This window comes from Centruroides vittatus, unplaced genomic scaffold (assembly GCF_030686945.1).
Source record: "Centruroides vittatus isolate TY-2023 unplaced genomic scaffold, ASM3068694v2 contig_391, whole genome shotgun sequence".
Classification (NCBI taxonomy): Eukaryota; Metazoa; Arthropoda; class Arachnida; order Scorpiones; family Buthidae; genus Centruroides; species Centruroides vittatus.
In genome coordinates, this window is record NW_027122207.1 from 383,459 (window position 1) to 407,534 (window position 24,076).

Sequence of the window (24,076 nt, forward strand, 5' to 3'; positions counted from 1 at the left end):
GCGAGACGCGATAAATATCAAAACCTGTTAGATATGTGCGAGAACCAGAAATTCGCTCTTTTCAGCGTTATTTCTCGCTTCTCGCTTGTGCATGGTTTCCTTTACGAAAACTAAATCGCTCGCAACTTATCGCTCGCTCTAAATTCGCGTCTGCATAATCGCACCCTTAGAGTGCGACAATGCAGACGCGAACGAGAGGTTGCGAGCGATATAGTTGTCGCAAATGAAAACATGCACAAGCGAAAAGCGAGAAATATTGCTGGAGAGAACGAATTTCTGGTTCTCGCACATATCTAACAGGGTTTGATATTTATCGCTTCTCGCCACATATTCTCGCTCTCTCGCATCTGCATAGTCGCAGCCTTATTGTTGAAACCTCGAAGAACTGCTTCTGGCGAAGTGTAACTTCGTAAAATTGTGTGTTGATGAAAATGCAAATAACAAATTTTGTCAGATTAATTTTTTTTTTAAAGTTTTGTCAATGCCAATACATAAAAATATTAAATATTATAGCTAGCAGAATGGTAGAATGGTAGAATGGCCTAGTTAAGGCGTCAGCTTACTGCTCTGGAGGAACCGGAACGAACCGTTCGAGCCACACAACAATTTTTTACAAGCGGTTTGTTCCGTATATATCAGACCCCATCTTTCATGCTTCTGGTACTGGGAGTTCGTGCGAGAACACACATACAGGCACTCATACAGCACTGATCTTATGCGAAAAATTCAGTCATAGGTGAAATATTGTGCAATAAATGTGTTTCCACAGAGGAAACAATTACGAGCGAATCATCTGTTGCGCAGCAGTTAGATTGAGGTGATTCACGAGACAATTTAGATTTACAATTCTCGCAATTCAGTTTTTGTAGAATCCTGGTATCTTATGTAATCTGCTTTGGTGTCCGCTGTAATTATTATAAACTCGCAAGTAACAGGGTTACTGAGTCAATTGAAGTTTAAAAATTAAACATCTCGTTAAAGATTTAAGCGGATGCTATTCAAAAAAAATTCCTTTCTTCCCGAGTATTTTGTGTGGCTACCTTAGTCTTGTTGACTTACGGGTAGGCGGATTAAGAACGGTTGAGGCCCGGGCGCAGAAAACATTGGGCCCCTTAAAAAAGAGAAAGACAGGGAAAATAAAAAATAACTGTTAACCGTATTTTTAAATAAATAAATATTATATACTATTAATGTTTTATTTACAATAAAATGTGAATATAAACTTGTATGTAATTAAAATTGCACACATGAAACCAAACATGGTGTCATTAGAAAAAGTGTAAAGTTTAGGTTTTGTGGGGCCCTGCAGAAGTCGCGGCCCAGGGCGCGCGCGGCGTTAAATCCGCATCTGCTTGCGGGTGGTGTAAATTATAAGGTCCAAACCAAAGCATGATACGGCCATTGAGGGTGTAGATGGAGTCAATTGTGTGTTTGTATATATATCCAAAATTGATGAAACATGAAAAGCGTCAGTCCGGTTTGCAAAAATATGGCGACTTTATTGCAGAGATTTACGAGAGTCAATTATCTGGTCCTACTTAGTCTCTATTCATATATAACACTGGTTAGTCGTATATTTGCAGTTTTATTCTGTGATAATTCTTGTTAACTATTAAATTTTTATTTCATATTGGGCTGCAATTTGAAAAAATTGTATAGCTGTAAATTCCCAATGTCATCCATTGTCAGCTGCTGTCTGTCCTTTCTTAATCTCGTGAACGGAGTTAGATAGTTAAAATCGAGACCATATATGGAAAGCTTGGGGCAAAGGGGTCCGGACTACAAACTTCTATATACTATATACATTATAACTATATACAAACTTTCAGTTTGCGCCGAAAGTTACGTTATTTCAATTTATTATAATATAAACTGTATCATTTGATTTTTAAACATATTTTAAAATTGTGTGTTGATGAAAATGCAAATAACAAATTTTGTCAGATTAATTTTTTTTAAGTTTTGTCAATGCCAATACATAAAAATTATTAAATATTATAGCTAGCAGAATGGTAGAATGGCCTAGTTAAGGCGTCAGCTTACTGCTCTGGAGGAACCGGAACGAACCGTTCGAGCCACACAACAATTTTTTACAAGCGGTTTGTTCCGTATATATCAGACCCCATCTTTCATCACCGGCCATTGTGGGTCTGGTCGACCCCACGACGGGTATAGAGACGAGGGTGAAGTTTTAAAAAAGTATTGGCTAGCAAGTCTATCACTCAATGACAGTTCAAGTCAAAGTATCGAAATGTTGTTCATGTTATGAATATTATACTCGCTTTTGTCTTATGCAAATTGTTTTACTTTTTGCGGGCTTAAAAATTGCTTTCCTTGTTCGTGTTAAGCAGTTTCCGGCTTATACAGACGAAATTACGTTAACTTGTATATTAAAGGAACTAGAAAAAAATTCTTAAGTAGGTTTCTGTCTCACTAAGAATCCGGCTTAAACAGTTTCCATTTATTATATATTAATATTTAATGGAAAGGTAATAAAAATATACCTAAAGAAGGAACATTTCTTCCACAAATCACACGTCTTCTTCTGGTTATTAAACGATCAGCTAGCTTCCTCTGCATGGTAATTAAGAGCAAAATATTTGATATTTTAGTATTTTTTTATTATTATTTTAATATTAACAGGGCACTTCTATATTTTACTACAGCAGGTACGAGTTACATTTTCAGTTGCGCCATCTCTTGGAACGAAATGAAAAAATTAAATTCTATACATTAAATTTAGAATATATTTTTGCTTTCCTTTTGTATAAATAAATGCTAATTTTTGTACCCGGAAGCTTTTACATTGGCAATATCAGTAAAAAAAATTATAATTAAAAATTAAACTTAAAAACAAGTTGAAAAATGTATTTACTAATGAAATTTTTTAAATACTAGTAGTACCCATGCAAATAATCGCACTTACATAAAATATTGAATGCAAAAAATAAGTTTCACTTTTTCTTGGTAATGATTAAGAAACAAAATTTGGCATGGTAGCTTATGTTTAAGGGGCATCGATGCTATTAAATTTTGGTTGTTAAAGGTCGGAGGTAGAAGTCATATGTCACATCTCGGGAGGGATCAGACTTAATGGAGATTTTATCCTTATTAACTATTTACAATTTTTTTGTTCGTTTTTTTATATAAAACTCATTACTACCATCAAAATTAAGCTGTTTGCCATTTTATAATAATTAATAATATACAAAGTTTTTATAACAAATTCTCACAATAGATGGCGTCACACACTATTTTATTTATGATTAATAATGTAAATGTTATTTTTATATATTGGCCCACTACTTCCATCACCCCTCGCCAACACGTGGCGGCGCTGGAACGATATATCTATCTTACAGGTCGCTTCATCTAACCAACAGGCGACGCTTTTCGGAGAAAGAGCCGCAAAGGCTATAATCTCCATATGAAACCGTACTAAGAAGAAATGTTATTTTTAAAATAAAATTTCGTAACAGCCGGGAAAGTTACACAACTCGTTGTTTTTTTTTGTAATTTACTTTTTTGGGTTCAGGTGGTCTCAAAACGTGGAAATTTGCAAAAGAACGTGAAGGGTCAAATTTGACACGATTCCAATAATGTACTTTTTTTCTGATGAATGAAAACCGTATTATTATAAACACCAGTCTTGATACTAAAAATAATCGATTTTGGATATCGATATTGACATGAAGTACTGTACACCTCCTAAATGAAATTCCTGGATCTGCCGGACAGTTATTCAAAGTCTCCAGTTCCTAACCTTTCCACGTCTAGCCTCGATTTTAGTCTTGCCCCTGTATATCATACTTCGCTTGATAACAATCGAGTCGTGCCGATCATCTAACTCTGTTCTGGAGGTTTTGAATTGAAATCAAGTGACTTCCGGTCCAGACCGATAGTTCGTACATAGTTAATCGGGGCCTCCGGTCCGAGCTATCTATATCTAGTCTCGCTTTTCATCCATTCTTAAGTTCAACGACGGGCAGACAATGACTGGGAATGTAAAGGTCTGCAATTTTCAAATTGCTGACCTATAGGCCTACATACACAGTACATACTTGTGTAAAAACTTAATGAAAAGAGATGTCCATTTTCATTATTGAAAGAATTATGTAAAAGCTTAAAGTAGAAGTTATAAATGTAAGAAATAACAAAGTATATCTAATAAAGGCATTTAAATACGAAATTTTATCATGTCCAATTTTCTTTTATTAAAACAATATAGATATTTTAAATACTAATTTCATTTCAATTCACTAAATTACAAGGTTCTATAAAGACTCATTCAATCTATCTATTCTTATTGAATCGACTCAACCTTCTTCCATACATATCCTTTTCCGGGTGTTATTGACAAAGGTTTTGGTTTTCCTGTGCTAGGGTTTAAAAAAAATGAGTAAGAATAAAAGTTGAATAAAAAATAATTTCAAAATTTCTTACACAGATTTTTCACTTGAGGGAATAGATTTCATGTTTGTTGGAGTTAATTCCAAAGGTGGTCTGCTCTCTCGTCTTCCATCTCTTGTATAATAATAGTTACTAGATAATTTATGTGACGGACCCTCTGGTAAATTTGGCATTGGAGGTGACCTATTTATTTAAAAATTGTATTTAATATTGTAAAGAAAATTTTTAAAAAATAATAGATTTATTTAACTATCAATATTTAGATTTATAAATATATTTAAATAATAGATTCAACAGACTATTTGCATGTGATGTCAGAAGTTTTTCTCATGTAACTCAATGACATTCTTATTAGAGCTATTAGTAGGGATTTGTTTTGGTTGGAACAGAATGGTACACTGTAAACAGATATGTATATATAGTGGCTAAGTTACATGCTATCAGCAGTAATTTTTTTTTAAGAAAGAGCATTGGCTATACACGTACAACAAATTCATCTATAATACCAACTTCTTGTGGTTTTGGTTGCTCTAATCATTGCATCAAAAACCTTTTTTGCAAAGAAAATTATTTTTCTATTTTCCACACAATAATCCTAGATTAATGTAAAAAGATCTTATTAAAATCAAAAGAAAGACCTTTAAACCTGTCAAAAATACAGATTTATTCTATTCATCTTGAGGAAGTGTGTTTTATATTCCAAAATTTCACAGATAGGAGACAAAGTCAGTTGCTATTATAGCAAAGTTCACATTTGTTGTAGAGAAAATGAAAAGTTTTTGTATACTATGGAAAGATTGCTACAGATTTCCAAGATGTATTCTTTAACAAAGTGCAAAGTTTAAGACTTTACCACCTTTAAACACCCAGCGTATAGCCCCAATTTAGTGCCAAGTGATTTCCACCTCTTTCTTGAACTGAAAACGTGGCTAGGAGGGCAGAGGTTTGAGACTAATGACGATCTTCAAATAATGTCATTGCTGCCAGTGACTTGCGACAGCTGTAACATTCTATGAAGAGGGGATCAGAAAGCTCATCTGTAGACAGACAAATGCCTCAATCTTCACAGTGATTATGTCAAAAAGTAACGATGTTTGTACCTAACTTTTGATAATAAATTAATTTTGTTATTTACATTTGTCTTTTTTTTTATGGACCATTGGAGGTTGAAAAAGAAACAGCCTTTGTAGGTTGTCAATAATAATGTTTGTTTCTGGAAAATCTTTGTTCATCCATAGGCAATGTAAACTGAAAGTGATGATATAAAATATTGCAGAACAACCAGTATTTGAGAGCTACATAAAAACATACCTTTAGTTACATGCCAGGAACAATTTATGATTTATATATACATTTTACTTTAATATATTCTAATAGCAGAGTACTAAATTACTATAGAAGATAGCTTATCAGAAAATACCTTGTTGCCACATAATCTTGAAATCTGAGTGCATTCTTCAAGGATCTCTGTAAATATATAATATACTAAATACATAACTATGTAAAATTCATTTATTAATGATGATATAATATACAATTATACACATAAAAGAATAAATATTAAAGATTTGACTGATTTGTTTTTTGAAAACTATAATATAATTTATATGACTTTTTAATGAATAAAAATAAATCCAAATATTACATTATGTATATCTGTTTCAGAGTATTTTCTTAAAATTATATTTATAATAAGTGATTTATATAAAACATGTCAGACTGACCAATTCTCTATATGTTCCAACTATGTACAGTACAGGGTTTCAATCAAAAAAAGAATCATTTCTCATGACATCTTCATTAAATTAAATATTTCTTTGATAACCAACAAGAATTATTGAAGAGTTGTTAAAATTTTCTCATTTCCTTCTACATTCACCAGATTGGGATGATTGGGCTGCAATTTGAAAATTACAGCTCAATCATCCCTTCTCAATATCAGTGTTTCTCAACCCAAAACTCATCGCGGACCGGAAAATATCTGCTTATTTTATGCGGACCGGTAACAATATCATTTTTAATTTAAAAAAAGTTTCTGTTGTAAAAAAAAAGCTGCAAAATACATTGAGCAAGTATCAAAAACGTTCCAGTGCAGACACAAAAATTTTCGAGGTCGCCTACACAGGTCAATGAGGTCAACACAAAAATTTTCCGGAACACCACAAGACAGGTAAAATACATATTTTTAAAGATTTTGCAGACCGGTCAGCTTAGAGTTGCGGACTGGCGGTTGAGAAACACTGCTCAATATCATCCATCCATATTTCATTAATCTCAAGAAAGGAGTTAGCTAGAAGAAAATCAAGACCAGATAATATAGAACACTTAGGAGCCAGAGTGCATTTCCCATAATGTTATTTTAAAAAACTGGGACATTTTGTAAAAAATACGGGACATGTTAAAAATGAAGAAAATCAAAAATAAATCTATTAAATATTATATGTTACATTTTAAATAACATACTGATATAACAATACACACATTAACATAATGTCTTATTTTTTTAAAGTTATAATTGTTTTTGCAAAAATAAATTCATTACAAAAAATATTCACAAACACAATTAGAAATGTTGTAACTTTAAAAAAATTACATAATAGTCAAATTTTATATTTTAGATTCATCAGAATATTTCAGATTTATGGACCTGTTCAAGAAGTATTTGTTCTTTTGATATTCAGATATAGAACTAAACACAAAAAAAAAATCCTTAAAATGGTTAAAGCCTTCACTGTCTCAATTTTAAGTCTGTCCACAGTGCATTTATTAATAAAAAAACACATTAAACAGCTGCATTGGATCCTGGCAGTGCCAAACAAAAACTAACTAGGCATTTTAGATTCTCAACATATATTTGCTCATTTGGCAAAGCAGTATATAAATCACACCATTTTTCACTGATACTTTGATCTTTCAGTTCACTCTACACTTCAAATCTGCTTTCACAATATTTTTTCACACATACAAACTCATCAAATAAGTCCTCTTCATTCACAGTAGTTCATTTAGTGACACTTTCTTCATGAATATACATATTCATGAAGAAAGTGTCAGATTTTTGTATATTCTTCCAAGTCATAGGCTCCTTTCTCTTCAAATTGACCCAATTCACAGACTGGACAGGCATGAGAAACAGTGTACACCACTCCAGAATGTATTCAATGAAAGTGCCATAGAAATCTATTGCATAACTTTCAAACTTTTCAACTGTTATGTGCCCTTCTTTTTCTAACTCTTGCAACTGATTTCTCACAGTAATAATAAGCTTTTCTGCCTTCCTGCAATTTAACTTTTCCACAAGTTTGTTTACTCCATCCTTCACTTCAATTACTGTTCTCTTTGCTTTTCAACATATTTGATGGTATCAGAAAGGTTTTTAATTGGCTAGCAAGGAAATGTAAAGTATAAGTGAAAGTGGATTCTCAAAGACATTTTTTAGATTGATAGGACATTTATCAACGGAATGGATATATGACTTCAATGCTGGAAAAAATTCATTAACAGGCAAGCATAGATTGCTGGATTGCAGGCAAGATAGAGAGAGAGCCATCTTGTCTTGTTACCAAAACAGTTTTATACTCTGTATTGGTGAATTCACAAAATAATTGGAGTTCTTCAACTTATATACAATAAACCTGTAAAGCAGTGGTTCCCAACCGGTGTTCCGCGGAACACTGGTGTTCCGTAAGCATCTCCCAAGTGTTCCGCAGATTTAGTCGCAAATCGGAAAGTGTACAATCGTATTCGAGCCGCCGAATATCAAAAAATTAAAATCATAAAATTTTCATAAACTTAAATATATATGTACGACTCGTACTTATGGAGTGTACTACTGTTTCGAATAAGATAAAGGCAACGATAAAAACTGAATGAAATATGTAAAAAACATCAGGCACAAGTTTCCCATTAAAGTTATTTAGGTATATTTTTTCCTGTCTTAGAATTGGCGTTAATAATATGAGTAGAAATTTTGAATTATAACTGCTCAATTCTAATAAAATAACTGATGACAAGCTTATGTATTTCATATTAACTTAAGTAAGTGTTCCGCTAAAGAAAATTGCTCACAAAAGTGTTCCGCATCCTAGAAAAGGTTGGGAACCACTGCTGTAAACCAATAATCAACATCAATGAACTGTCTGATCAATTCCCTCTCTTGATCTGGATAAACATTATAAATAACTAATTTATTTAGTTGTTCTACTCACATTTCCTCTATATTTGCTCTACCTGCAGTAGACTGCTGCAGGTAAGCAATCTGCAGCAGTCTGTATAGTATTATGCAGTGGTGATATTCAGCGAGTTCGCACAGGTTCGGCCGAACCCGTTGTTAAAATTTTCAGTTTTTCCGAACCTTGTTAAACACATGGAATGTTTCTCAGTGGTTTTGTTTTTTTTTTTTTTTAAATATATTAAAATATACGTATTATACTCTGTAACACTACTAAACTAGAGCCTTATACCCCGTTCGCACTGAGCATTTCAATCTAGATTGTGAGCAAGGTCGGGGACTATGTCTTGGTGCGATCTCTCTCGACCGTTTCAATCTCGACCGAAACGAGGTTTAATCGCGATCGATTTGAAACTAGATCCAGTTATAAGAGAGATCCCACAATCTCACGCGCGCGAGATAATACAAGATGGCTGCGGAACACGTGTCGGGCTATGGACAGCGAAATAAAAAGTATATTGTATTTCGAGAGACGATGACATCTGTCTATTATCAGCAGTGCCATTCGGGGTGAAAAATTTCTCTGCCTTAAAAAAAAAAAAAAAAAAAAAAAAGGTCGACAGCACTAATATACTATTGTTACCCGATCTTCGCCCAGGGCTCGTTACGTTCCAAATACGCCACTGATTATTAGATATATCGCAAGAAAAGGTATTGTATTTATTTCCGTTTTGTTTGTCAGTGATTGTAAGGGAAAAATTTTCTGCTAGCAAACCCTTTTGTTAAATATTTCGAATATCACCACTGGTATTATGTATTACATAGGTAAGATTACCAATACCAACTGAATTATTGGTAGTGTTTTCTTGCATTTTGAAGTACAAATTATTCTTTCCCTTTCTCCTCTTTCCACTAAAGTTCATATTTGTATTATCTGTTGATATAGCTATAACGTTTTCAAGATCAAATTTCTTTAACACTACCGACACATAAGAAAAGTAACAATTCTGAAGTTTCACCACCTAACTTAACTAACTCTAACACCTTCACTTTAACTCCTTTTTCTGTATGATAATATCTCAGAGACACTAACATTTTGTCCAAGTGGTTAGATGCATTACACTCCAGCCTGAAGAACTGTTGAGTAGAATTTTAAAATTGGCCAAAGGTAAACAAAATTTAAATTTGAAACCAAAGTATTTAAATTACCTTATTTCCAACTTCTGTGAATGCTTTGACAAGTCTGAACACACAACCAATTACAGGAAAGCGTTATAAGTTTGAAATTCAAGGGACAAAATAATTGTGACTTCAAATTATCAAGTTTTGAGAAATTGCCGGTGCTTCATAACACATGCATATGTTCAAATTTATTTTAAAACTCAACGTTAGAACGATTTTTGAAACAATTTCAAAGATTGGAATCCAGTTTTTTTTTTTATTTAACCTGAAGCAGACCTCGGGTGAGACCGAAAACATTTGTTTTCCGAAAGTTAAGCAGTACCGGAGATAAAGGTTCAACGAGGGTGTACGAGTGTTCAAGTTTTGAGATTTACATATTTCTGTACAATATGCCAAAAGCTATGTAACTGATGTAATTTATTAATTTAAGCAAACAGAATATGACAACAAAAGTAATATTTCACATATGTAAATTAATAGTTGAAGGGATTACTTCCAAATGGATGCAAGTGTCAAATTTGTGATATTTGATTTAATATTACTCATTGCAAGCTCTATTGTATATGTAAGATGTTTGTGTGTCAAATAGACCCATATACAATAGAAAAAATAACCTCTAATTCATGTTTGTTTACAAACTGACATATTCTTTCTACTGTAATTCTTTCTTTCCGTACGTACTTGCATCCACATGGAAATAACCTTCTCAATTATTATCATTATTATAAATAAACTGTAGATAGTAGACACGTGTCTGGTGAGAACCTCAAAGGTTGCCAGATAAGTTTTATAAAAAGTAAAGCAGAATTCTTGCAAAGTAACCCAAATTATTTTTAAAGTAGCCCAAAAAATCCAAATCTAGTAGTAGGGAATCCTACAGATATTTCAATCTGCTACTTGCAGCCCAATCTTGCAACCCCAAAACCCTGCCATATTTTGAGATAAGAGAAAAAGGATATTTAGGTTCACCTTCCCCATTAACTATGTGTTACTGTAAAAGCAAAGCCATGTTGACCAGATTAGAGTTTTTCGTGGTCTATTATTCTTTATAGTATGGAGGCATGTGAACTTTGATCTAAACATGAGTTAATAATATACATAAAGCATAGTTTGGACAGAATTTTCACTTCAAATTTCAAAATAGTTTTATTTTGAACTAACCAAACATAAATCTCTATATCCTTGGCTGGTACAAATAGTACAGCTACAAACTAACAAGATTTTGAACTATCCAAGTTCAAATTGACTAGGATTTCCTGTACCAGCATCTAGTAATTTTCGCCACCTTGATCTCTGGCATGCCTAACCTTTTGGTAAATAAAAATTAATTTTGCGTCATTTAAAGATAACATCAAAATGTATAGATACGTAATGGGAAGAACAAAACATAAATAGTATAACAGGAAAATCACAAAATATTCATTCTTAAATTGTAAGAAATCTAACCACAAAATTGTTGAGTGAAATAAATTTTTACAGTAACTGATATATTTGTTATGGTAAGAGTTATATTTTTTTTCTGTGTGTTGAAACCATGCCCTTTTTTTTAGACAGTTTTTCAATTAAAAACACCATTTAATGTTGATATTAAACACTGGACTTTTATTCTTCTAAGTACCTGTACAGTACTTTACAGACTGGTTTGAAGACTGTAAAGCATGCAAGAGAATAAAGTGAATGTGAAAATGTGATAAATGCAGGGTGTGACAGTGGAGTAAAGTGAAAAAGCAACTGCTCGGTTAGAACACAGAGTTTAATCTAACAAGTAAGCTGTATATACTACACATACCAAAACGAGGGGAGATAAGGTACGAAGTACAAGAACGCAGTTGTATAAACAAAAGTCTATACATCCCCTGGAATGTCCCTAGGAGAGTGTCATGATACTCTTACCAACACTTCCCCTCATTCCAGTGGGTTCTTACTAAATTACAGACAAAGGTGTAATAATAAATGCGGTCTTGATACATGACTTATAAGATTGACTTCATATTTAAAAGTGTTAGTCCATTAGCATGTTTTGGGTAGTGTAAGCGTTTTGTTAAAAGATCGGCAGGCATCCTATCCATAGGAATAAATGCGATGTCTATTCTTCCTCGTTCAACGCATTCCCGCACGAAATGATGTCTTATGTCTATGTGCTTACTTCGCAAGTGAAACATTGGATTTCAAGCAAGTAATAGTGCTGCTTGGTTATCGCAATAAATTGTCAATTTGGATTTATTGCTTTTTGAGAGTTCATCGAAAAGTTCTAGTAGGTGTAGAGCTTCTTTAGTAGCATCTGATAATGCCATGTATTCGGCCTCGGTGCTCGATAAGGCAACTGTGCGTTGTTTTCTCGATTCCCATGATATTGGTCCACCAGCGAGCTTAAAAATGTATCCCGAGAAGGAACGCCAATCGTCTGTCGATGCTCCCCAGTCAGAGTCTGAGAATCCTGTAAGTGGCTCTCCGGTCTTCGCCTTCTCAAACGTCAGACCATGATTGGTCGTTCCTCTCAGATATCGAAGGATACGTTTCGCTGCAGTCCAGTGTGTCTGGTCATGTTGGGTGTTATATTGGCTCAGTTTGCTTACTGCATGTGCAATGTCTGGCCTGGTGCAGATAGAAAGATAAAGAAGACAACCAATTAGTTTTTGATATGGAAATTGCTTCATTTCCTAAACTGATGGGTTTTCAGGTCTGTGAAGTTTGAAGCTTGGGTCAAGAGGAGTTGTGACTGGTTTCGATTTTTCCATCAAGAAACATTCCAAGATTTCCTCAGTATATCTCTTTTGGAACATCTGAATTATCGTCTTCCCCTCCTTTTCTTGTTGGAAGAATTCGATGCCCAGGCAATAGTGAAGTTGTCCTAGATCTTTCATATCAAATTTGGACATGAGAGTCTTCTTTAGGTTGGCCTTTTCGATTTCGTCACGTGAGACAATTATGAGATCGTCGACATAGATGATGACAAAGGTCAAGTTGTTCTGTTCATTTCGAACATAAACACAGGGGTCAAAGTTCAATGGTCTTAAACCCAGTTGTTTGAGTTCATCATCCAGTCGTTTATACCATAGGCGACTTGCTTGTCGTAGACCATAGAGGGCCTTGTTAAGTTGACAGACTAGATTGCAGCATTTGTTCTGCCTTGGTTCTAGTCTGTCCCGTTGAGTTTTTAATTATGTCTTCTAGAATTATTTCGATTTGGTCTGGAAGCTGTATGAAAATTTCCTGGTCTACATTTCCATTAAGGAACGCTGTTTTCATGTCCAATTGGTCGATGAGTAAATGTTGTTCGGCAGCAATAGCCAGCACAGTTCGAATGGAGTTGATCCTTTCAACTGGTGCAAAAGTTTCATGGAAGTCGATTCCAGGGCGTTGAGTGTAACCTTTTGCTACTAATCTCGCCTTTCGTCTTTCAAGAGTGCCATCTGCATTGTATTTGTTGTGAAGGACAATACGGCAACCTACAATGTCTCTGTTAGGACAGTTGGCAATGCGCCGTGTGTTGTTTTCGATGGAGATAAACTCACTTTTAATTGCGTCTCTCCATTCTTGAGCAAACGAGCTTGAGAGGGCGTCCTTGACGAAGATTTTGGTGTTGAATGCCATATCCTGGATGACAGAAGCAAATTCACTTGTATCGCTCCTTTGTTGGATGTTTTCTCGATTCAGCCTTTCGGTTTGGTGTTGCGAAATTGAATTTGTCATCGTCATGTTAAAACTTTTGCGAGGTCTACCTTTTAAGCCAGTTTTGAGTAGGCGCAGGCGACCTAGACCCCTCCTTAATTTGCTATCCCTGGAGATTATATTTCCATCGTCATCTTGTTGGATAGTGTGACAGATGTTCTCTTCCCCTTGTTCAATGGCTAGGGATGGAGGTTTAGTTAACTCAGTGATTACTTCGTGGCGATGAGTTTTGTTTTCTTGTGATGAATATTCTCTTGAGATGAATTCCTCAAAGTTGTTATTCGAGGTTTTCAGCTCAAGGAACCTAACATCTCGAGTCGCAACTACCTTCTTCCGAGTTGGCATCCAAATTCGATAGGCTTTGGATTGTTCAGAATATCCAATGAATATGCCTTCTTCAGAGCGAGGATCAAATTTACCGATAGTTGGGTCCTTATTGAGTACAAAAGTGGGACTACCAAAGGTTCGAAAGTGAGAAATTTTGCAATCCCTCCCATTCACAATTCTATAGGGTGTATCATTGTCTAAGGCTCTAGAAGGACAGCGGTTCAGGATAAAGTTTGCAGTGTGGATGGCTTCGGCCCAAAAAGAGGCCTTAAGTCCTGACTGAATTAGCATGCATCATGCCATCTCGACTAATGTTCGATTCTTTCTTTCAGTCACTCCGTTTTGTTGTGGAGTATGGGGGACGGTTAAGCGTCGCTTTATTCCACATTCTATCAAATATTCGTCAAATTCTTTGTTACAATATTCGGTTCCATTGTCGGATTGAAGACATTTGATTTTCTTGCTGAACTGTGTCTCTAGAAATTTCTTTACTTGTTTAAAGACATTCAGTATATCGCTTTTGTTGCAAAAGAAACGTACTTCACACCATCTAGATCGGTCATCTATGAAGACAGCAAAATATCTGGCACCTGACATAAGATTGAATTCGAGTCGGACCGCAGATATCAGTGTGTACTATTTCAAGTATATTGGTAGTTCGTTGGTTGTCTGCTGAGGGAAATGGATTTTGCACCATTTTTGCTCTGAGGCATGTCTCACACGGGGATAAACGATCATCAGATGGGATTCGAATTCCAGGACAACACAATATCATCCTTAGGCTCTTTTGATTAAGATGACCTAGGCGTTTATGCCAATCCATTAGGATGGACTTAGGTTGAGCGATGGCAGCAACTGGATTCCATTTATGAATATGGTAGAGTTCGTTCACTCGGTCAGCAGTAGCAACAACGTTGTCGTTTTGGTCCATGATAAATGCAACTTGTTTGCGGAATGAAACTTCATAGCCTTTATCACAAATCTTACTTACAGACATGAGATTTGTTCAAAGGTCTGGAACCAGAAGAGTGTTGGATAAGTTAAATACTCGTCCTGCTGTATCGTCGTCAATTGCTAGTTGCACTGAGCCTATTCCTTCGATCGGTGCAGTGTTTTCTTTGCTGGCTAGGTTCAAGATTCGTCCATCAGGTTTGATTTCTGTAAAATCATCTCTATTAGCACACGTGGGAAGATGCACCACTGTCGAGACATCATTTATCCCTTTTGGTTGATCTTGAATTAGTTGTCTCGCCATGAAAGCATTCTTCGACGGCTTTACCTGCATGCTCACTACTTTTGGGTTTGTAACGGCAGTCAGAAGACCCATGATTTCGATGACCGCAGTATTCGCATTTCGAACCACTTGGATTTGTTTTCTTGAATCTGAATGGAGTTTTGCCTTTTGGATTCCTATGACCATCTTTGTTTTTGAAGTTCTTTTTTTCAGCATACATGGCATTCGGTACTGCACTGGTATTTTTGCCTTTTCGAGATTCGTGCTCCTCGAGGATCTTCACCTTAAGGGCATCTGGATTTGGCAGATTGTCGCATGATTCGATTGCACAATGAAAGTTTTCGTAGGATGGCGGAAGGCTATATAACAACATTATAGCGAGGAGGTCGTCGTTGATGTTAACATTTAAATCTTGAAGCTTATCGACAGCATCAAAAAATTTGTTTAGGTGGTCTCTGGCGTCATCAGGCTCATCCATCTTATGCAGTATGAGCTGTTTGAAGAGTGTGGCCTTGCGCGCGGGACATTTAAATTGGTAAATAGATTCCAATTTGTGCCAAATTTCCAATGCAGTTTTACATCCCTTGACTTGTTTTAGTTCGCTGGAACTGATCGTGAGAATTAAATCGGCTTGGGTTTTGGAATCGTCTTCGTCCCATGTGGCTGCCTTTTCATCATCATCGATGGGTCTTGGGTAGGTTCCATTCACGTATTTCCACGTTCCATTTTTAACTAAAATAGCCTTCGCTTGAATTTTCCACGTATCGTAGTTATTTTTCTTTAAAGGCTCAATTTTGATCGTGGTCATCATTATTAAATTTAGTTGTTAATGATCGAATGATAAAAAACCACGACTATTATAATCGGAAAATTAACGTATCGTTTTGAAACGATACGTCTATGGGTACAGTGTCTATATATATCAGTAATTTCCCACCAAAATCAGTTCCGTATAAATCCGTTGCCGCGTTTTTGTTCGCTAGCTTGGCCGGAAGTTGACTTCTCAATACTAGGCGTGGAATTTTATAAAAAAGGATTCATACCTTTGTTCTCTGTTGGTTCTCTGAGTTTCGTAGCGATTGGATTCGTGGAGCGTGAGAAATAGTCCAAACAAAATTCACTACTTGTTGCAGTTTTGTCAATTACACTTCTTCCTTGGGAATTTTCTTTTTATTCTTCTTCAGAAAGCTACTCCTGGGCCCATAACCTGTTGTGATAAATGCAGGGTGTGACAGTGGAGTAAAGTGAAAAAGCAACTGCTCGGTTAGAACACAGAGTTTAATCTAACAAGTAAGCTGTATATACTACACATACCAAAACGAGGGGAGATAAGGTAGGAAGTACTGTACTGTACAAGAACGCAGTTGTATAAACAAAAGTCTATACATCCCCTGGAATGTCCCTAGGAGAGTGTCATGATACTCTTACCAACAGAAAAAGTCCAGTGTCTAATATTAACACTTCACAGTGTTTAAAAAAAAAAAAAAAACAATACATTTGTTTACTTAAAATTTGAACAAATATGCGTATTTTATTTTAATTTAAAAAACAAACTTTGAACTTGAACTTTTTGAAAACATTCTGTAACATTTATGAATACATTTAAAATTTGCAGACTGCAAAATTTTAATTGTATACAAACCCCCAGCAAGAAGTTCCTAAGCATCTGCAATATGGGAGAAACATCCCTTGGCTGAACTTTCGTCATATTTTAACTAATCAAACCTTCTGATCAGTTTCTCTACTCCAAACCATAATAATTTTAATAGTGTGTTAACTTTTTTCGCTACAAGATGTCGCTCTACTGATTTTAAGTTTCTAACGAAAATATAATTTTTAGTTAGCAAAGAGTTTTATTAAATATCTGTGTTTTTTATTACTGCAATTAAAATTATAATTTAAATTCTATTGATAAAATGTAGGAGCGGAAAGAGTTTAAAAAGACTTTTAACAAATTAATACTAAGAGTTTTTAGCAAGCCCTTTATGAGTTCGGCCGGGCCGACATATCCGGACGGACCACCTTTCGAAAAATTCCTGGGGTTTTTTTCACTTTCGATCCCGAGTCTCTCCAGAGTGGTAGGCTGCTACCCTAAACACTCATCCATCCGGCCGTCGAAATGTTGGTATCCTTGCAGGGCCGGATTAAGCCTCTAGCGGGCCCTAAACAAAATTTAAATTGGGGCCCCATTTAAATAAGTTGCTTCTAAACAAATCTTATATAATGTGACATTAGCGTAGCTAGCATGGATGACACCCGGTGCGGATATCGTGGTGTCACCCCAAGTCACACCGTAGTGTCACCCTTTTTAACTCTTTTATAAAATACTATTCAATTGTAATATCTTCGCACTCGAGAAACTTGAACGCTATACCGAATATGCGATGTCGCGACGTATAAATTTAGATTTAGAACCTAAATCATAACCATATATCAGGAATATTTCTAGATGGTGCGTACGTTACTTCTGACGTACGGGTTGCTGTTGACTTTTTTTTTTTTTTTTTTTAGTCGGGCGGAGCTTAGGAATTCTTAAATACAGCCTTTTCTGTCCTATCGAATTTCTTAAATAATTTTTAACTCGTTTTGAAACAGAGAAATCTTCTGCACTGAAGCCGGGCCCCTCCGAATTACGGGCCCTAGACATTTGTCTACTTTGCCTACTCGATAATCCGGCCCTGTATCCTTGTCATAATGTATTAAAGAATCTTATCACATATGAGAATTGAGTGAATATAATTCAGTTAAATGAATTTGACGGCTGGATGGTCGAACAGTTAAGAACAGTCTACTACGTTTGGATCTGTGAATGAATCCAGACAAATTGAAAAATCACAAGGAATAATCCCACCCGGGACTGTCCCGAATTCACGAAAGTGTCGTTAGTTACAATGTCGTATTTTTGAGACAGCGTTAAATATGAGAAATTTAGGTCATGTCGTGTATGTCAGTTAACAAAGCTCATTGTAATACGATTTACTATTTACGAGAAAATATCAGTGTTCTGATTTCGAGAATTTACTATTTCGTGCAATAGGAATATAGTCTTTAAACTTTTTAAAATGGCGCGAGTTGTCTCGGACAAGTAGAATATATAAAATATTTATGACCTTCCTACGTACGATTTACGCGCAATTTGGCTCGACAAGCAAAAAGTTTAGATACCACTGGTTAACCGTAAAGTGAACAGAGAATTGACGGACAAAAGGCAAAAATAAAAAGGATTCATTGCTGGAAATCCAATACAATTCATCTCAACTTAAGTAAATAGTCCAGAAAGTAGAAATTTGTTATACATAATATACTGAATCTGACTTTCCTTTGACCATATTTTATGTTTTAAACAAATTTTAATAAGCAGAAATTTTGGAGTGATTTAAACAATTTTAATACTGTATTTAATAATAAAAGATAAATCGGTTGCATATAATAAGCAAACAAGTAAATTAATTTGTATTTATTTTAAAAATTAAATTAATATATTTTATAGTAAATGTAGTACTATTGTATGTGAAGTGCAGTATATCACGTTTAAAAGGTAATAAAATTATAATGGCATTTCTATTCATTTGTATCTTCATCCGTTTCTGTTTCTTTCTTTTCTGACTTTTGTAAATACGCAATTATTTTTTGCTTCATCTGAACTTTCTTCAAAAGGAAATTTTCGATCCATTCGATACAAAAATCGACCATACTTCCGTGTCGGTGTACAAAGTAATTTCCTTCTAGTCTATAGTAAAAATCAACGGGAAAATCATCTGGTTTCCATTTAAGGATAACAAACGTGAAAAATCCAATTTCAGTTTCAAGTGGCATCGGTTGTATTAGAGTCGGCATACCAAAAATGACGCGGTATTTATATCTCGTACAGTATTTCTCTTCAAGTTTTTCATCAAAAATTATATATTTTATAAATTTTCTTGGTAAATTCCATCTCTTTACAAATTCAAAAAGTAGTTTTAAACCTAGATTAACACTGAATACTTTTGCCGTCAGATTAAAAGGATTTCCGATTTTTGATATTTTGTATAAAGGATCGGTCCCTTCAAATAGTGCCGGATCATAATTAATTCTTTCGATGTTTCCATGCCAAAGACCAATATCTAATATGTTGTGTGCTCGAATAACTGCATTTTCTATTATTCCTTCGATGAGTTTACGTAATACTTTTGTTTGTCTGAAATAATTTTTTGCTCTTAATAAAGATTCCATTATCCTAGCATCTGTTTCCTCTTCGCTAAGATCATGTTCGGTTTTGTTACTTGTTTCTTCCATTCTGAAGATAAGAAAATTAAAATTCCACGGGGATTTTATTATATTTGATTAGACGTCTTCGTCTAACGATATTTAGTACTATAAATTAGATTGCGTTCGAAATATTTAAATTTTGGTATTCTAATTTTATGACGTAATTTGTATTTTACTTCTTTTAATTTTTAGAATTTTTATTTTATTCAAAAAAGTATTAGCATAAATATATAAAAATTTTTATGTAGTTTTCAGATTCAAAAATATTTTATCGAGTATTGGGCTACATATTTTCTACGTAACTGAACAATACGTCAGTTGGGTAATTTTGCCATTCCTGCCATTTTGTTTCTTTCTCCACGTGTAGAGTTCGCAAAATGGATAAGGTTAAATTGGCTAGAGTAAGTATTTCATTATTTAAAATGCTTGTTTTAAAAATGTAAATGTAGTTTTTACAAAGTTAATATATGACTTAAATTCAAAGATCTGAAATAAATTTTTCTTTCTGATTTTTAATCAGGAATTAAAAAATATGTATGCTTTCGATCATTATTCGACATTAATTATAAGAAACTTTTAAAGTATATTTGTTGTTGTTGTTATTATTATTATTATTATTATTATTAAATTTATCGTTTAAATTATGGTAATGAATGTTTCGGGTATACCGCCATTGTGTGATGTCCGTTTTCTTTGATTAAATTAACTATATTCCGATGTTTGTTATTCATGTCTAGATTTTTACACTTTAAATGTTGGATATAACACTAATCACTTCTGAGATGATTCATTTTTTCACGAAACATTTACTAAAGCATTTGTTTTTAATTGAATGATAAAAGTTCATTAACATTTTGCAATGTGTTCATAAAACGGCTCAATTTGATGAATGATATGTTTGGGACCTTAACAGCTGTAGAGCATACTCGTAGGAACAAAAAAGTCAAAGGAACCATACCTCTATGAGCGACCCTTTGCGAGATATAGCTTCCCAAAAAAAAATTACTGTCATGTGAGTAATGTTCAAAATAACCACTCAGTCGGTTTAACGTAACACAAAGTTTATATTTACAATATAAATGTACAAAATAATACAAATTAGGATCACAATTAAATATGCACAAACACTAATCCAACAACAACCGACTATTCCCGTACAAATTCGTCGAAAGAAACTCCTTACGATCTCCTTTAGCAGACCTCTAATTAACAACACCTCCCCAGCAGGAACAAGTTTGTACTAAACCACGTAACGTCCAACGAGCGAGACTGAACTTCGATAACAACGATCCGAATCCGATCTGATCCCAGCCGATCCGATCTCCCGATACGAGCCCTTGTTCCCGCCGAAACTTGCTGCTTATATAGCGATCGGCGTTTAAATCCTCCGCCAATCAAATCCGAATGTTTTCACAACGTCCGGCCAACGGTCATTTTCCGTCGGCCAATCGTCCGTCTGTCGACGATTTGAAACTTAACGGCTCTTCTCAACGGACGCTTCCAACGGCCGTTTCTAACGGTTTTTCCGTTACGAAAGTTCGTTATATTAAAACAGGGCGGAAATCACTCGCCTAGGCGATTCCAAACCCTACAATGTGAGTATGATTTTTTTTTTTCCTATCTCCAAATACCCCCATGGTTTGATAAACATTGCTTCTGTTATGTTCCCGTAATACCGTAACATCCTGTAATAAAACTCATCGACTTAAGATTTGTTGTTCTAGGATAACTCTGTAAAAAAACAGAAATTATCAAATTACTTCAAAATTTGGATTAAATGGTTATACATTTATAAATAAATATAGATTTGTCATCTAAATTTACAAATATTTATTATATATAACAATGTTTAATTGGTGAAACCGAAACTGTCACTTGAGAGTGAAAACTTTCTTATAAATACATAATATGATGGAAGATTTTGAATTAAACGATATTTTTGTGGGTAACCAGACCATATAATGACTTTGAATTTCATTGTATGTGATACTTTGAACTATCTGATATTGAAATAACAAGGTTTTACTATATTTAATATACAGGCTTGTAAGTCAAACATTGTCGTTTGTTTACTGATTCAAAAAATTTAACTTAAGAAAATTAAATTTGTGATTATTTTTATTATAGTTGATACAATTCTGAACTTTGCTGCAATATCTTTCTTTTCTTAGTCTTTATCAACATTTTTGTACTACTGTATAGAACCATCTGCTCTCAAACCTGAAGTTAAAATAGAATCGAAATATAACTTTTCAATATTAATATTTATGAAAATTCGGATAGACAAATTTAGGAAAGTTCATATACCTTAAAGCCTGATGATTATTATATTAAAACCAAATGATTACTGGGTTAAATTGGGTGATGTTATTGTTATTAATAATTATTAAATACAGAAAGGTGTACTATAGATTACCACCTATGGAATTTCAGGACTTTGATTATATATTTGAACTTGGGACTTTTTTATTTTTTGTCTCCGGTTTAAAAAATAGGGTACCGTTGAACAGTACCCTATTTTTAAACCGGAGACAAAAAATAAAAAAGTTATCATACTTTTTAAGTTACCATACTTTTTTAATGCTCTCATGAAGATGGCACCATAGTTGCTAGTACTGCCATCTTGTGGTAAAGTCTGCAAACCATGACGTCGGACTACGGTCATCTCCAGTAGTGTTAAATACGCGATACGAGAGCAGAGAGAGCGACGCGACTTCTGTATGTAGCGATCAGACGGTGCGTGAATTCCTCTAATTTATGTGTTGGTGCTCTTACTTTATCAACTACCGGGCGGATCTGTTGGTCTTGTTTATGTGTTTTGGCGAAACCGAATAGCCTGGGTGTGTCAGGCGAGTCCATTACAAATGTTCTCAATTGCCAACCTCTTAGCCAATTTAGTGTTGGAGAACCTCTTCAGCCTTGCATGTAGTCTTTCTACTGTGTTAGTATCCACCTTTTCACACTGGGTAAGATTGATGTACTCCATTAATAACTGGTTATAAGTATGCTGTTTCGTCGACGTGGCGACAAGGCGAAAACTATGGTACTGATGAAACAGCATACTCATAACCAGTTATTAATGGAGTACATCAATCTTACCCAGTGTGAAAAGGTGGATACTAACACAGTAGAAAGACTACATGCAAGGCTGAAGAGGTTCTCCAACACTAAATTGGCTAAGAGGTTGGCAATTGAGAACATTGTAATGGACTCGCCTGACACACCCAGGCTATTCGGTTTCGCCAAAACACATAAACAAGACCAACAGATCCGCCCGGTAGTTGATAAAGTAAGAGCACCAACACATAAATTAGAGGAATTCACGCACCGTCTGATCGCTCCATACTTAGAAGACTACCAGTTCACCGTAACCAATAGCCAATGCCTCATAGAGCTCCTCAAGCAGATTGACACCCCCCCGCAATTTATTACGGTGCTCGACTTTAAGTCATTATATCCGTCGATCCTTCTACCACCAGCATTTTGTGCCATCCGAGATCTACTGTTTAAAATAGTCGCTGATGCTAACCTCCACCAGCAAATATTAGAGCTGGCCCACCTGCTATGCTACAACTCATTCTTTCAATTTAGAGGTACGGTCTACAAACAAGGAAGGGGTGTACCAATGGGGAGCCCGGTAGCAGGAGATTTGTGCGAGCTGGTAATACGGCAACTCGAAGAGAAAATCCTTCCTAACCACCTCCACAACATACAGCTCTATAAGAGATACGTGGATGACATACTCATCTTGTGGAAGAGCAAGCCGGACATAGCGGCATTCGTCGACTCATTTAATAACAACAGCTACGGCGTAACTCTGGGCCTGGAACAGGCGAATGACACGCATGTTCATTTTCTTGATGTTAGTATCATGGTTAAAGGAACCTCCATCCTCACAGAAGTGTACAGGAAACCGCTTGCAGACCAATTGTACATCCCCATAGGCTCCTGTGACCCCATACAGTACAAACTAGCAGCATTCAACACCTTAGTCAAACGGGCGTACACCCATTCCTCAACAAGCACGCTCTGCAGAAAGAGATTAACACGTTACGCAGTATTGCTCAAAGCCATGGGTACTACAACCTTATAAGTAAATTAACCAAAAAATGGGGGAATTACCAACTGTCAACGCATACCAACCAGCATGAGCAGGTAACAACAGAGCATAAAGACAGCATTCTGCTCACCTACAATCCATATTTAAGGAAGCTATATTTGGAGGTTGCCAAGAAGAAACAAGTCAGCATCACCTATAAAAGATGCCCGAATATATATCAGCTGCTACGGAATGCCAAAGATCCCCCCAACCAAGACAAGCTATCTGGAGTGTATGCCATCCCGCTGAAAGACCACAGGTGTGACGAAGACTTATGGTACATCGGCTCCACTAAAAGATCGCTAGTAGCGAGAATTAAAGAGCATAAAGCAGACATCCGTCACCAAAGATGTACAACCGCTTTGGCACGTTACGCCACGGAACCGGATATTCAGCCAAGGTTTGACGAGGCCAGGATCATCCACACCACACCCCTTATACACCATTTGAGATGGATGGAGGCAGTACACATACACAAAACCGCCTGGGATAAAAAATGTATTAACAGCAAAGAGGAGTTATCGTTATCCGTTGCATGGCAAATGCTCATATATGACGGATGACATTACAGGAAAGTTTCCACTTCCGCCCATGCGCAGCGATGACGACATCCGCACGAGTAACATTTCGAATCTTGCGCATGGCTCTTTCGAAAACTGTTCCATCAAACGTTTTTTTATAAGTTGTCCGTTTTTTTCACCTGATGAAGAACTTTTATGTTCGAAAACGTTTG

General features: G+C 35.3%; 1 protein-coding gene across 1 annotated transcript; it reads right to left on the minus strand.

Annotated features, from left to right (window-relative positions):
• Nucleotides 1–4,189: 4,189 nt before the first annotated feature.
• On the minus strand, nucleotides 4,190–16,798 carry LOC136975882 (NADH dehydrogenase [ubiquinone] 1 alpha subcomplex subunit 7-like). Its single transcript, XM_067271035.1, has 4 exons — nucleotides 16,639–16,798; nucleotides 5,831–5,877; nucleotides 4,444–4,593; nucleotides 4,190–4,379 (listed from the first exon to the last, which is right to left on the minus strand). The coding sequence occupies exons 1-4, from the start codon at nucleotides 16,702–16,704 to the stop codon at nucleotides 4,304–4,306; spliced, it is 339 nt and encodes a 112-aa protein (XP_067127136.1). The 5' UTR covers nucleotides 16,705–16,798; the 3' UTR covers nucleotides 4,190–4,303.
• Between the last annotated feature and the right edge of the window lie 7,278 nt (nucleotides 16,799–24,076).